General features: G+C 39.9%; 1 protein-coding gene across 1 annotated transcript in view; it reads right to left on the reverse strand.

The window, feature by feature from the left end:
* atosa (atos homolog A) overlaps window positions 1–13754 on the reverse strand; it is a 38074-nt gene extending 24320 nt beyond the window's left edge. Inside the window, exon 1 of the mRNA XM_088921437.1 lies at window positions 12862–13754. Coding sequence (XP_088777563.1) covers window positions 12862–12877 — 16 coding nt within the window. The 5' untranslated portion in view covers window positions 12878–13754. The remainder of the gene's footprint in view (window positions 1–12861) is intronic.
* Between the last annotated feature and the right edge of the window lie 2736 nt (window positions 13755–16490).

Genomic DNA, 16490 nt, shown 5'->3' on the forward strand with positions numbered 1-16490 from the left:
ACAGTACATAGACAGACAAAATGTTTCTGCAGCTACACTCATTCTGCACTTTTGCCTCATGTTCATATTTTCATCTCAAATTTGAACAGAAACACCAATTTTGATTTCACTGTCCCAGTACTTATGGCAACAATGTATCTTTTCTTTCTATAGAACCATTAAATAAATTCCTACATGCTCTAGAACTCAAGGTCCTTAAATCTGAACAATAAAATCAATATTAGTCACTTTTAATTATTGCTTCCCTCAAACCTCAGAGTTTTAAAACATGTTACAATGTTACTGTCTTGAGAAAATCACAGATAAGGTTCACCTGCAATTCCATGAAAATTATTCTTTTGGTAACTTCTGCAGAAACCTGGGCTGATTCCAACAAAAACTTTGGCTCAACCTCATTATATATCTGTTAAGATAGTACTTCCTGCAAATTTTCATATTGTAAAACTTCAGTACAAAAGTGCTCTGTGGCTTTTGTGAATCTATAGTTTGAGAATGAAACAACTAACCTTCCCTTGAGCTACAGAGGCAGTTCATGGCTGCAGACTGAGGCTTTAAGTCAAAATTTATTAGCCTAAAAGTTAAATCTTATCATCACATATTAGCATGTTAACACAAGGAACAGAGCAGAAAATGCAGGGCATGAGGGCAAACATCTTTAACCCAAGTCCTTCTCACAGATCACAGAAGACCCAGACAATATTACAATCCTGTACCTTTACTTCTGCATGACCTTACGTTTAGCGCTGTAGTTGCCACTGGATAGGATTCAATGCAGTGATGCACAGAAGCAATACAATAAAGCTGAATCTAAAATAAGTACTTTTAATGTTTCCAGCAGAGTAGTACACATTTTTAAATACTGTTCCTTTTTTGCTGCCTGTACAGTATTTGCATTTTAGCTAAATTTATTAGGCTTGTCTTTAGTTCATGCACACTTAAGACTTCCATTTGCTTCCACCCTGATGTCAAACTACGTTAACTCGGTGGCAGATCTGCTTCCCAGTAATCCCCACTGCATCTCAATGGGCCTTTTTGGCTCATGACAGCCACGCTGTTGCTCAGTTTCACCTGAAGTGAAAACAGTTTTTTCTTAGATATGATGAAGTTATCCATCTACTTTCTGGAGAACGACCTGAGGAGCACTAAGGACAGTACAACCAAGAAAGATTCCACAAGACTGAGCCCCAGCTCGGTTCTGAATTAACTGAAAAGACACCTGAATTGGAAGAAGAGGTACAAAAATGGATGGATGGAGATGTATTGGACAATGTGTTTTAGGTTCAACATTTATAAAGTCCCTACACTTCAGCACACATCAAATGCCACTTAGCAGATATGACAAAAAACAAATGCTCCCGGTATTAATTTTGCACTAGTTCCATCTTATCTTGACAAACAGATCCTTCTGATTGATTACTTTGACCTACTTACTCTTGTCGGTAATTAAACTTCTGCAGACAAATGGGGCAGAAATTACAGTTCCTCCCACATGCTTGACTTATTTTTAATATTTGAGTCAGAGCTTCACTCACCTTGGAACTATATTTGGGAGAGCAGCTTCGGTCAGTAGTGCCTTATACTGTATAGATTTATAATACACTTGACTAACTAAATAATCCCATTTCTAACTCATAATATTCAATTACAATTTATTCTAAAACAATCCAGACAGGCAACAACAGATTTATGACATGAACATTAAAAATTGCAACACACATTAATTTACCTAAGGGTATTTTTCATATCAGAGATAAAAGAAGCATGCTAAATCTTAGTCATTCTGCAACACCAGTAATGTAACAGTCAACAGCCAGCAGTTCCATGTTCGCTGTAAAAATACTTTGTGTCATAGAAAAGGAACTCCTAATCACACCCCCTACCATTCCCAACATCAAAGTGAATTTACCCATTGTTTTTCAAACACTAGCAACCTAAAACAAGAAAGCTTTAGGATTCTGTACTTGAACACTCATAGAAAATCTAGATGTAACCACAATGTGAAAAATGTATTTTCTGCTAGGCAGCTGCCATTTTCTTCTGCCAAACAGCCATGTTTAAGATGTACCTTAGCGTCTTTCAAGAAACAACTGGATGACTTAATTAACCAATAACTATCAAACAGGCAAGACTGGTTGAAAGGCCTTCTCTTGCTTGTAATCTCGTATGTTACTTTACAGGTATTTGTTACCAGCATTCAACATTTATATAAAATGTCATTTGCCATAAAGTCTTGAATGAAATCTTCTTGAATTTCCTATGGGGCTGCTACAGATTTGGCAAATCCTCCTTTTGTAAACTTGCTTCCTCAGGTGTGAGCAGTAATATGAAGCAAATGGCCAGGTCAGGAGAACAAAGGGAAGGGATTATGATTAGGGCACGGCAGGCGAGAATGGGTGTCCAAACAAATGCAAATCAGTGAGACCAATTCCAGGGAATGTGTGAAAAGTCAAAAAGCAGCCTATCACTGACAGCTAATGGGAAGCAATATTTTAGTTTAAAAAACAATTCTGGCTTCTGATGTTTTTATAGATTGGGAAATTGGCACCAGTGTGAGTGTGTGTGTTTGGGTTTGTGTGCCCTGCAATGGACTGGTGTGCCATCCACAATGCATACCAGGACAGTCTCTGACTCCACCCCAACCCTGAATTGGACGAATTGGTAAGAAAATAGATGGATTGATAGAGAATCTGGAATGCTTGTCAAAGAACTCAGCAGAAAGGTCAATGTCAATCAGCTTGGAGAGATCTTTGATCATCACAGATTTAATGAGTTCTCTGAACTGGTTGCCAGGTGTTGCTCCTGCAGGATATGCATTAGCAGGTTATGTGTGGCAACAAAAGGTACCCGAGGTGGATGGCAGCTTTGGAAAGTTATGGGAAAATGCTGTTAATTCCTTTTCCCTTGATAGTGGTATGAAATGATTGGTAGATCTGGTGAACGGTAACAGTTGAGGTTCTAGCAAATTACTAGAAAATTGCCTTTCCTAAAACGCATTCCATTATATACATTGTCTCCACAATCTTACATATAACACAAGTAAAACATATTACTTTATTAATTTTTTATTACTGCTTTGATTCTGAGGACAGGGGCTATATTAGTAATTTTCCAGTCAAATGTGTATTAGCTGTATTGACTTTGATATTCAATAAAAAATCATTCATTTCCTTAAGAAACATTGGTAGATTATCACCAACCTTTATAGATTTGTTTTTATTCAGTGCCTATAGTACCTGCAACCCTTTCAAAATAGAACTTTGTTTTTCCTCATCCTGAAACATGTTGATTTCTTCCTTAGAAAACACCTGAAATATTTACCAGCTGTTTTCCTTTCATCACTTAAAACCTTACCATTTTAGTCAGTGAAATGCTTTACTCTTCCCTTTATTATTTGATATTTAAGCATCAGTAGTGTTGATATTTCAGTATTCAGTAGCTTCTGCATCTTGTATTTGTACTTGTAAGGCTTTAATAAAGTGTGTCTAAAACAGTATAAAGAACTGAAAAGGAAAGACAACCACTTAAGATTTTTCTCAATTCTAAAACGTAACAAAGGAAAATGTGCTACTGCAGCTTGAGTGATATTTCTTGTAGCTCTTCACTAATCCAGAATGAATTGGCATTGTGTCTTTCCAATGCACCATTATCGGGTGAGAAAAGGAGAGACTCTGAAACAGTGCATGTGTTATTGAGCTGACCAAGGGATTTCACACTTCAAAACCTCCTTAACGATTAGGTCTGCTTAGAACAAAAACTGAATCTTGCACGGCACACCTTGTCTAGATGACTAAAAAAGAGTTATGCTATGAACCAAGTTGAAATGATGAAAAAGGTCATTTGTTTCAAGATGTTTTGGACAAACGTCTGCTTTAGTGAGTTTAGAAGGAGATGTAAGCACAGTGCAGTAAACTTGTTTTTCACATCAAGGATTCAAGCAGCACAATTCTGGGAAAGCAAACCCCTCAAAAATTAAATAAAAAAGCACAGTAGAACCAGCTCTTCATTAGAGTGACAGACAGTTATGCTGAAGCTATAAGCCCATCTAAGTGCTAAAATTACAGGGTACAAGAATTTGGTGACAAATTCTAAATTTCAATGGAGACCCTTCTTTAAAACAAGCGTAAAACAAAAACAAGAGTGCACACGACATTGTTTAACACCAACTGCTGTAATTCCAAGCCTCTGTAGAGAAGTTCTAGAGATAAAGATCATTCATACCCCAGGGCTTAATTTCTGAGACATAACAGTTGAACTAAACAAATCTTACTGAAATGATACTGGTGATCATAAATCAGAAACAGAAGGATGCATTCCACTTAAAGTACTGTAACAACATAAATCAACTGTCAATTGTCAATTTATTCAGCTTGTAATGAATAAGAACACATTATTGAAGTAATTTTTCTTTCGTTTAAAATACCACATTTGTAAAATAAACATGGAGCCTATTAAAAAAAAATAAGCATAGAAAAATGTGACTCTTTAAGAAGTAAATGGAGCAAGCTATTCATCTGTCACTCAGAATCTTTAACAGAGAATCTGCAACAATTCTAAAAATAGCATTTTTTCCTTGATTTATTATGGAAATGCACTAGCCTCTGTGGTACCGAAAGCCTTTAACAGTAGCACATCTGATTTTCTCTCGTCACACTCAGCAGTTGGAATCAAATCTTATCTTCAAATATACAAGCCAGTCCATAAACCTTGCTTTTTCAAGCAAGGTTTCATTAGATGAGTCATGACAATATATAGCCCATGCTCTGCTACCTTACAGCAGAGTCACTTATCTTAACACTTCTTGTCACTTCTTTTGGTGCATCACTGTGGCATTGAAGAGCCTGTGAAACAATGTGGTTGTAGGCTGTTAAATCTTCCACAGGACACAATGCACTTCCTATCATTTCTCTAGCTTTAAATAAAAACAGCCTTACCGCAGTGTATTACAAAATAAATCCCCCTTGCACGGTTTCTGTTTATAAGCAACTGGCTCATTCTGACCCCTGGGTGTTCTGATCTATTATGAGTGTACATCTCTTACATTGCTGTGTTCATGCCAAGACTCCCAACAGACACATTCTGCTCAGACAGAGCTACTCAGAAGTCAATTCGCATTACCTCCAAGGAGAAATCTATTTGTCCAGATGGTGTATGTTCTCCTAAAGCAGAACTTCAAGTATCAGTTTAAAATTAAACTCTCTCACAGGTTTTTGGGACTATGTTTAAAAAAAAATAGAGACCCAAAAGCAATTTTTAAAGGAAAAAAATCGACTACAGTATTACTGTGTAGCTTTTGATTTTCGTAAGAGAAGCATAGGGTACAAAACTAGGTAAATCCATGTCACACGAGCAATTAAACATCTATTATACAAACTGAGGACGTAGAAAAATAATTCAGGGAACTGAAGTGAGGGACACTTTCAATCCCATCCCTCTTCCCTGCTCATTTTAGCCAAAGTTTATCAAACAGATTCAAAGAGGGCAGCGGTCATCTTCCCTGAACACACGGAACTATACTGTCAACAAATTTAATCTCTCTGCAGGGACAACTAGTACTTCCTTGTTAAACGGACAGTTTCTTGTTGAAAAGGAAACTATCCTGTAACTAAAACGGCAGCCAGATGGGAGGAAGGGTTTTACCCTTAACTGAAAGAAATGTATACAAAATGGATTAGATGGCCTGTAGTCCACCTCTGGCTTGTAGGGTTAGGTGCTTAAGTAAACTGCCTTTGTTTGGTGTTCACCTTAAATCTAATGTATTTTACAACCTAGGAAACTATGGCTTCAGTGACATCATTTGTTTGAACTGACATGAATGCTGCAGGCTTTATGCAAACAGTGCTGCATTTTCCTATGACCTCCACTCCTTTATTTCTTTGTAGGGAACTAATGAATTCAGCTACCCACCTGAACTACTACCACCTACAGCTGCTGCGACCCACTATGCCTTCCTCCAAATCTCTTTCTAGATCTCTTCGTCATACCTTCTCTTCCTCCCTGGGCCACTTGCCCTCTTCTCTCACTAAACCAGCATTCCGTCTCTTCACAGCTATCTGTTCCAAGACCAGGCTTTCTAACCACCTTCTATTCCTTTACAGATGTCGTCGACATAATATCATCCCTAAAGGATTTCGCCTTAAATTTAATACCTTTTCTTTTGACTCTGATACCACCCAGAGTAACACTCAGAGACTTCTAAAACAATTTTCTAGGAAACTAATGCTCTCTACTATTTTCTCCCTCAAAAAACAGATTATCCTTTCCGACAACAACATCAAAGAGGCTAAGGAATTTCTACGGCTTACAGCTCCACATCATCTTCCCTTCATAACTAACCTCATTAGATCTCTCAACTCTAAACTCTACCAGTTTCTCACTACAGAGAAGGACAAAAAACTCAGTCATCTTCTACAGAAGAAAACCATCAACACCCCGAACACCCTCACCAACCCTAACCTTGTTGTCACCATACCTTCTGACCTTTCCCTTTCACAGGATGAGCGATCCCTCCTCAGCAAAGGGCTCAGTTTTGTACCAGTTCCCAGGAAGCTGGACATCCCCCAGACCAATGTCGACCTTAACCGCTTTTACCGCAGGATCCGTCTCAGAGCACATTTTGCCGACAATTCCTCTTCACAGGCAGCTGATAACAACCCGGTTATTGATGTCATTAACAACATTAATCCCAAACAGAGCTGTTGGACTCCCTCCTCTGGCCGTTTTCCACCAGTTGATTATTTCATCAACCAATGCACTAATCAAGCTCCCAAGGCACTCTCTATACCCAGTAAACATAGGTCTAACCTCACCCAAGGAGAAAATCAGGCGCTCCAGTCTCTCCGCAACAGGGATGATATCGTCATCAAACCAGCGGACAAAGGAGGCGCTGTTGTGGTGTGGCGTAAGGATCTATACATCTCTGAAGCCTCTAGACAACTAACTGACACTTCTGCCTACCTCCCTCTCCAACAGGACCCTACCACTGACTACCAAAAGGAAGTGGTATCCACCATTTCTCTTCTTATCAGCAGTAATGAGCTCCCCCAGGAGGCAAACCGGCTCATCATGGAACATCCACAGGTATCTCAATTTTACCTCCTCCCCAAAATCCACAAACCGGACACCCCTGGACGCCCCATCGTATCAGCATGTAACTGTCCAACTACTTACATCTCAGCCTTTCTCGACAGCCTCATGAGACCGCTGGTTGAAGATCTTCCCTCATACATCAAAGACACCAACCACGCGCTCCAACTTTTTAATGATTTCCAATTTCAGGGTACCGAATGCTACATTTTTACCATGGACATCACATCTCTGTACACCGTCATTCCCCATAATGACGGCCTTACAGCACTCAAGCACATGCTGGACAAACGCACAGTGCTTGATCCACCCACCCACACCCTGGTACGCCTTGCAGAATTGGTCCTCACACTGAATGCATTCTCTTTCAATAATCTTTTTTACCAACAGGTCAGTGGAGTTGCCATGGGCACCAGAATGGGACCCAGCTATGCCAACATTTTTGTCGGCTGGGTAGAAGAACGCTTCTTCGCTTCCTACACTGGCTATGCCCCTGACCTCTACAAACGATATATTGATGACTGCGTCGGTGCCGCCACATGCTCCAACGATCAGCTTGAGTTCTTCCTGCACCATTTCACCAACTTCCACCCGTCCCTCAAATATACGATTAACATATCTTCCACTACTCTTCCGTTTCTAGACATCCACTTGTCTATCAACTACCCCCGACTGTCCACTTCAGTTTATTACAAACCCACGGATTCACACAGCTACCTCCTGTACAGCTCATTTCACCCCAACCACACTAAAAACTCTCTTCCTTTTTCACAGTTCCTTAGGTTACGACGATTATGCAGCGACGACATCGACTTCGAGAACCAAGCCCTCGAAATGTACTCATTTTTCATCAACAGAGGATACCCCAGCAGTGTGATTGACAGGGCCCTTGCCCGAGCCAAAAACACCCCCCGGACCATCAACCCGATCAGGAACTCCCGCCGTAACAACCGCATTCCTCTGGTGCTTCCTTACCACCCTAACACACTTCCTATCCCCAGGACCATTAACCACAACTTTTCCATCCTACAGGATGATCCCTCCATTGGGGCCCTCTTTTCTGATCGCCCTATCATCTCATATCGCCGACCACCTAATCTGCGTAACCTCCTTGTTCACAGCTCCCTTGACCGCCCTCAACAACCATCCACACCAGGCACTTTCCCTTGCAACAGAGCTCGCTGTATCACCTGCAAATACACAGCCACCACCACACTCATTCAAGGCCCCTCAGGACAATTCCGGATCACCCAGACAGCATCTTGTACCTCCAGCAACCTTATTTACTGTATCTCTTGCAGTAAATGCCCAGCCATCTACATTGGAGAAACAGGAAGGAGACTCGGAGACCGTTTCAGAGAACACGTCAGGGCTGTAAAGATTAAAGATCTCTCCAAGCCCATTGTTTCTCATTTCACCTCTGACGGCCACGACCACTCTAATCTCTCCGTCTGTGTTCTCAAAGACGGTTTTCCAAACTCATACATCAGAAAGACCACCGAAACTAAAATTATTCTGCAGCTAGGATCACACCTTCTCCCTTCCCTTAACGACAGACTACTGTTCTTTTAAATTTTCTCCATTCATTGGAAGTTTCATTTCACACCTCTCTGCACCCATTCTGACTTCACACCTCTTGATTGGCCTCTCTTTCTGTCCCCTGCTCCCGCCTCTCACTCCTCCTCCCTCCCAACCTTTGTTCTCCCGCTACTTTACCTTTGCCTACTGCCCTGTCTCTCTCACACCTGAAGAAGGCTCCACGGCCGAAACGTTGTGTTCTCTTTCTTCTTTTTTTCAGCATGGAATAAACCTATTACTTGTTCCTTTGCAGCCTACGCATGCTGACGCAGCTACCCACCTGAACTAATGAATCTCTAGCTCTAAACACCAAAGCCAAAAACAAGAACAGTACACAAGCTTAAGTGCTTATTGCAATACCATTTGCAAGGACAAATTCATAAATGAAATAATTAAATGCTCTAATTTCAATAGGTAATGCTATTCCACTCATTGCATGTATAGATATATAGTCCATTACAAAAAAAATCAACTTGTTTCTCTTCAACGGTTTTTATACTAACACGTAATTCTCCTGGCATAACACAAATCACCAAGTTGTTTTTGGTTAGAGATATGCAAGCACCGCTCAACACTTGATTGGGTAACATTTGCCTCTGAGTGTCCTCCCTTGCTGGGGCCTTTCAAGGTTAGAAAAATCAACATGCCAATCTTCTGTGCATTACAAAAGAATGGCCATCACCTAGGTTCTCTGGCTAGCTCCAAATCACTCCTTTCCTTCCCCTGCAAGTGTGAGGTGCACCGTCCTGTTAGACAGATCACATATCCCCGAAGACTCACACACTATAAATAACCCTATCTAAATAAATCATTCCTGTCCTGATGTAGAATGACGTAGGTCAAAATTCATACGAAACTGGAAAGGATTTTGTGTCGTGTTTAATTGTGTACCTACCCGATGTAAAATGTGTCCCCGGATAAGCAGTATGTTCTAAACTGTGCCAGCACACTATTTCAGCTTTAGACTCCCTTTTCTTCTGCTAATGTGCTTAATACCCATGACAAATGTATTTGGTGTCTATAGCTTTAAAAAAAGTAACAGCTGTACTAAAAAAAGAAAAATTGGAACAGCTATCGTCTGCTCTATTAAATGAACATTATGTTCCAAATAAAAATAGTCCAAAGCAACACTCTGACATAAGGGAATCTGTTCCAGGGAACAGTTTTAACAGCAATCAGGCATCATTGTTAGAAATGTAGGAAACCAAGTAGGCTCAATCACAGAGGAAGATCATTTTCTGGAACAAAAATAATGTTCTACTGCACTAGACATACAAATTACAGTATAATTCCACCTTCCTGTCCCCCCCCCCCCAAAGTAGCCGCTTTGCAAATATTGACATTACTTTGGAAAATGACTTTTTTCTACTTATAAAGTTATAGGTTCACTACTGTAGATATCCCAATGATTCTTGCTAATATATAGAATGTTAACACACTGTGCCAACAAATTTGATTTGTAAAACACCATATGCTTTTCATTTACTCTAATCTGTTAAATACAAAGATAAAATATCTGACCACACCTTTCAAGCCATGGCTAGCAAGACCAAATATGAAAATCCATTACCAGAATTAATTAGCACTCTGCAAATATGCAAACAAGAAAAAATACTGTGATCTGAACTTTTGTGGATTCCTTAAATGTGGGAAGGTAAGATGCAGATACAACTGTATATTTCCAAAATTTTCAAATGAATACCTTGGGACATGCTGACATAAAGGCTTAGTCTAATATAGACCCTGAAAACTGCTGTCAGTATTAGTATGCAAAAGAGCTGCTCTTATAATCAATGCTTTCTTTAAACTGAGGTACAAATATTGCCAGATTGTTTCACTGATTTAATTTCAATAAATGATTTGGAAATGACAGCACAGAGGCCATAACAAAGAACATTAGGCATGAGGCAAATGTTTACTACATTTGTTTATTAAGACAACCTGAGCACAACAAAGAAAAGCTACATGACTTGCAAAATGTCTGTTTACCACACCACTCTCAATAAATGGAAAATGTAAACAACTCTACATTTCTACAAAAGGCCGAAGGTCTGACCACTGCTATTTTCAGTCAGGTCTAAATAAGGGATTAGGTGATCAGATTTCAGTCTGTTACATAAAAATATTTATACTGTATTTGTGTTTCAAGGAAATGTGGATCATAAAGAAAGATGTCCCATTGTGGAAACAGTGAAACAAAAATAAAAATATTTTGTTCTAAAAAAATAAATAACACATTAAGGAACTTAGTTATATTACAGCAATATCACAGAAAGCTAGAAATGGTCATACATATATGTATAGGACTATAATATTTTTGAAATATAAAAATGCATTTTATAATATACTTCACAGCCATCACTATTTTACTACCAAAGATTATGTTTAAATCATAAAATGCATTCAATCAATTAAAGGTAAGCGACAGAATACCAGGGGTTTAATCAGGATATGCACATTACCACCTACAACAATATACAGTATAGCGCTGCATTCATCAACTTTTAGTGGATCTTTAAATAAGATGCAGTTAAATATAGAATTTTCTATTTCCTAGCTACTTCTTTAACTTATTGTGTCTCACAGACTAACAGATAAACCATAAATCTGGTTGTACTGGAAGCACAAAACAACAGGAATAATGTTAATTAGACTTCAGAACAGCTTTATACATCACAAAAGTAGTTTCATCAAAGGTCCATATACATTGTTTCATAAACCAATACCAAATGTACTGATTAATAATTTATAATTGCTTACACTTATATAGCGCTTTTCTGGACACTTTACAGGTAATGGGGACTCCCCTCCACCACCACCAATGTGCAGCCCCACCTGGATGATGCGACGGCAGCCATAGTGCGCCAGAACGCTCACCACACATCAGCTATTAGTGAGGAGGAGAGCAATTCATAGATGGGGATTATTAGGAGGCCATGATTGGTAAGGGCCAATGGGAAATTTGGCCAGGACGCTGGGGTTATACCCCTACTCTTTTCAAGAAACACCCTGGGATTTTTTATGACCACAGAGAGTCAGGACCTCGGTTTTACATCTCATCCGAAGGACGGCGCCTGTTTACAGTATAGTGTCCTCGTCACTATACTGGGGCATTAGGACCCACCTAGACCGCAGGGTAAGCACCCCCTGCTGGCCCCACTAACACCTCTTCCAGCAGCAACCTTGGTTTTTCCCAGGAGGTCTCCCATCCAGGTACTGACCAGGCTCACACCTGCTTAGCTTCAGTGGGCTGCCAGTTCTGAGTTGCAGGGTGATATGGCTGCTGGGTGGGCTGGCTGCCGATGGTAGTATTCACAGCGCAATATCATTCTCGAAGACAAATTAACAAGTTTGAAATATTTAACACGTTTTTAGCTTAAAGCTTAAACCCGGTAAAGTTATAAACATGAAACTGCTATGCCATTATCTTCTTATTAGTTGTTCATTCTAAGTATTGTAAATTCACCTACAGGAATTATAGTGAACCTAAAAATTTAGCTTTTCCTTTGAAGTGCAAACTGTAATTGCAAAAAGGTGCAATTTGAAATAGAAGAAAGTACACAGATATCAACAAGTAGACTCTATTCTGATAAGATCATTAATGTTAATAGAAAATGTAAGATTGCTTCTGGTGACACCTTGGCCAAGGGTTAGCTGTGTAGGTCTCAGAAGAGTTACCAGGAAGCACTGGACACAACTCCACCAACAATTACACTGAACAAAACCGGATGTATGTTGGTCAGCTGTTTGTTCATTGGTCTCGCTGTAAAAAAACTGCAATGTAGAAACAATACCTTTAAAGCAAAATTAAGCCACCCAGTAATCTGAATATTTGACATAATACTAGGTAGACGATCTCTATATCCTCTGCTCTGTCACCTTAAATATATGAATCGTCTACGAAGAACGCATTTAAATCGCTTCATTTATACTTCTCATTTTATTATAACATTACCAAAAACGGATGACTCTGTGAAACAACTGACATGCTTTTAGCTGAGCAGTTACACAGCTGTTACAGCCACCCCCCCACCCCAGTTCCCCCGGGAAAACAAACAGTACAGAGAGCATTCCTGTACTGAAGAAACAAAAGAAAAACACGACTTCCCCGGCCTTAATAACTGGCATCTGACAAAGACGGTGACAACAACGAGTGGTGGTTTAATATTTAGAAGGAAACAAAAGTGTTGACCCGTTTACCTCGATCGGACTTCATGTCTCCGCCGGTGTCGACGCCGAGTCGTTCAGATCCCAGCTGCGTCCTCTCTCCGTCGGCCTCCTTCGGCTCGCCGTAGCCCCTCCGCTTCCTCGTCTGACTGTTCGATCGCGGGGTGTCTTTGTCACCCTCACACGCGGTCTGAACCCCACAAACACATAACCTCTCTTCGGTAACACTAAAAGCCTTGTCCACCGTGTCTGCCAGAGCTATCTCACAAAAGCAGACCCGTGTTTGTGCCGATGACAGGCTACTCCATCCTTACCAGGTAACCACAGGCAAACCAGCCTCAAGTCTTAATTAAGAAATGAGCCGGTGCTATTCCAACCTGAGGTAAAGACAGTCGTCTCTCATTTCTTTCTCCGTCTTAAGCTTAGATACGGCCAGCCATCTAATGCGGACACCCCTGTCGACTGCCACTTACGTACAGGTAGAGAACTTGCTATCTCGTCCCCTCTGTCACCGAAAAACAAAATACTACGCGCCCGGTCGCTACTCAACAGGAACCATCGCGTCTCGGAGAAGAAAGCGATGTTATGTTGTTGTACACATGCCCCCTTCTCCGTCGCCCTGAAAAAACATCCCTCTCTCTATCTGTCCTCTCGGTACGCTCTCATTTCAAGTCTCCCAGTCCACGGCTGTCCTCTAATCATCAAGTCTCGGTTTGCAACCGACACCCAGACGACCTCAGGTGTTTCAAACAGCTCTCGGTTACGCAGGATAACTCTCTGAAATAGGGAGTCATTTGCCGACTTCTTGGCGTTTTGTTTTAGCTCCCTCGCTCTCTTACTAAAACACCCCCCACTTCCCCAGTTAAGTCCCTTGTTTCTTGCTCTGCCTCTGCGGATCTTAAAGCCTCTCCATCGCTTGTCAAAACAGATCAAGGCAGCCTGTGTAGGTCACGTGTCCCAACAACAGCTCGCCTCCATTCGTCACTTCCCTGCCTCAGCCCTCGGGTGAACTCGCCGTCATGGCAACCGCACAGCTTCAAACTTCTCAAAACTTTTTTATAAAGGCAAAACAAGTGGACGGTTTATTACAAAGGCAAGCCGTTTATCAAATCTACAGAAATTAACACAGGGTACGCATTAAGTTAAATGCAATGATGGTACATCAGTCTAATTTATCTCCAAATACGTTCTATAGGTTTTCTATAGGTAATTAAATAGTTATCAAACGAACCTCGACTTAGTTGAAAAGTTAATATCTGATACGTTGTTCTATGAGGCTATAGAAATACCGAATCAATACATTACACCATATTTTCCCATCCCTGTTTAACGGCCTGCTTGAAAAAAATGGTTTAAAAGCATACGATTATACTTTGGTGAAGGTAAGGTTCTAAATGTGGGTATTTTTGTGCTGCATTGTTCAGCTTTGTTAATGTGAGCTTGTACGTTTTAAAATGCGTTTGCATATTTAAATAATAAATGCAGATTTCCCATCAATTCAGGCTGTGGTTGCGCAACAACAATTGAAAGTTTAGTATTCAACGTGTAAGTTCTGACCTGAATGCATTCTGCGTCTTCGTACATCATCCTTGAACCTTGAAAATACTAAAAGAAAAATGAACTTCATTTAAACCGTGCAGCTGGGCACAGACCCCATGCTGTTAAAAGACATCCTACCATTCATATGCGCTAAACCAGTTGACAAAGATGCAAACTTCCGAAGACCAAACGGGATTTTCTACTTTTGCATTATAATCAAATGCCATTGTTTATCCCTCTGACACATTTTATAGCTGGAGGGAGGTGGGTGAGAAGATTACATTGAGAATTTGAAATGACTTTGATTTTAAGCCAACAAAGAATGCAAATCTGACACAAACTGGGTAGGCACTTGATTAATTTTTTGCGGCTCCTGAAAGAAGCTGTCATGTTGTCAAATGTTGGAATTCCACCTAAAGAGATGTGGCTGACGATGAAGAATGCAGTTTCATAGTTTTATTATTAAAATGTTACCAACATATTAAACTTCTGTAGGAATCATTCCAAAAGTAAACTACAACTATAAAAAAAACATTAATAAAATTAAGTATATATTTTACAATATCCATTCCAAGAAAAAGACACAATTTTTTCTCGTGCTAAGTAACTTAAGCATTTACAATCTGCCACCACAGACTACACCAAAACGTGCATTAAAATCTTTGTAATCATATCTCAGGGCGTTGATGATAAATAACATGATCTTCGATCTCATAATGTTATCAACAGTAGCTCCTAATATGATTACTAGCTGATCATGTAGGCTTTGAGCTGCTTTATTCATTGCATTATTCACAAATTGTTAGTTGTTCCATTGTTTGGCTTAGTTAAAATAATAATAAATTGTTTACACTTATATAGGTCTTTTCTGGACACTCCACTCAAAGCACTTTACAGGTAATGAGGACTTTACTTCATCAACAATATGCAACATCCAACCATAGTTTTTCATGGTTTAGCCTTGAATTTAAATCAAGGGATATCATGTTAAAATGTGAGATGCAGTAGTAAGACTTACTGGTAAGAAGATACAGTGTACAGTTTTGGCACCATATTATAGAAAACGTATTGCTGCTCTTGGAATCAACCCAGAGAAGAGCAACAAGAAATATAGCTAGGCTTAAAGAAACTCTCTGCACTGACAGGCCAAAAAAAACTGAATGTTTTCAGGCTCGAACAGAAACAACTAAAACAGGGCCAATTAGTCAAAATCTTCAAAGGCATTGACAAAGTCAATCCTGTGCACTTCTTCAGAAACAATAGTCAAACACACACCAGGGGACTTACTGTACATACAGAGAAATGTATTTATAACTGAGAAAATTAGGCACTTATTTTATACAAAGGACTGTGGGTGTCTAAAACACATTACCCGATCATATTGAAGCTGACACCCTGGCTTCTTTCAAGAGGTGAGAGATCGTTAGATCAATTAGCACCTAGCATCCAAATGAGCTTGATAGGTCCTCTCATTTGCAACCTTTTTTATTGTCTTTGGTATCCTATGTCAGTCAACATATGATCCAAGTTCAATATGATACATTGAGGAAGATTTGACCACAATAGTGTTTTCCCAAAATCTTTGTAAGCTTTTAAAGCTAGGTAGCAGTGACCTAATATAGTCATTTTTTTGTGTTGTAGGCACAGAGAATTATTTACCAAGTCAGCCATGAACGAATTTCATCCAGTCTTCTGTTCTTTCTCAAGGGCCTTTATTTTAAATATCCTTCTTTCAGATTTTGACCAGTCTTCTTAATCTCTAAAATGTAAGAGGTTCTGCAGAAACCATTTTTTAAAGTGGAGTCTTCAAATTTAAAATCCTTAATTTCAGCTGCACACCACAGGTCCAGTCCAGTTTGTATGTTCCCCCGTGTTCATGTGGGTTTCCTCCCAAATTCCCAAAACATACTGGTAGTTTAAATGGCTTTTGGGAAAAAAATTGGCCCTGTTGTGAGTGTGTGTGTGTTTGTGCCTGTCCTGTGATGGACTGGCATCCCACCCAGGGTGTATCCCGCCTTGCACCTCTTGCTTGCTGGAATAGGCTCTGGCTACGCCGTGACCCTGAATTGGAATAAACAGTTAGAAAATGGTTGAATGAGAGCATATTGGTTCCTGGTATTCAG

This window comes from Atractosteus spatula, chromosome 7 (assembly GCF_055471065.1).
Source record: "Atractosteus spatula isolate fAtrSpa1 chromosome 7, fAtrSpa1.hap1, whole genome shotgun sequence".
NCBI lineage: Eukaryota > Metazoa > Chordata > Actinopteri > Semionotiformes > Lepisosteidae > Atractosteus > Atractosteus spatula.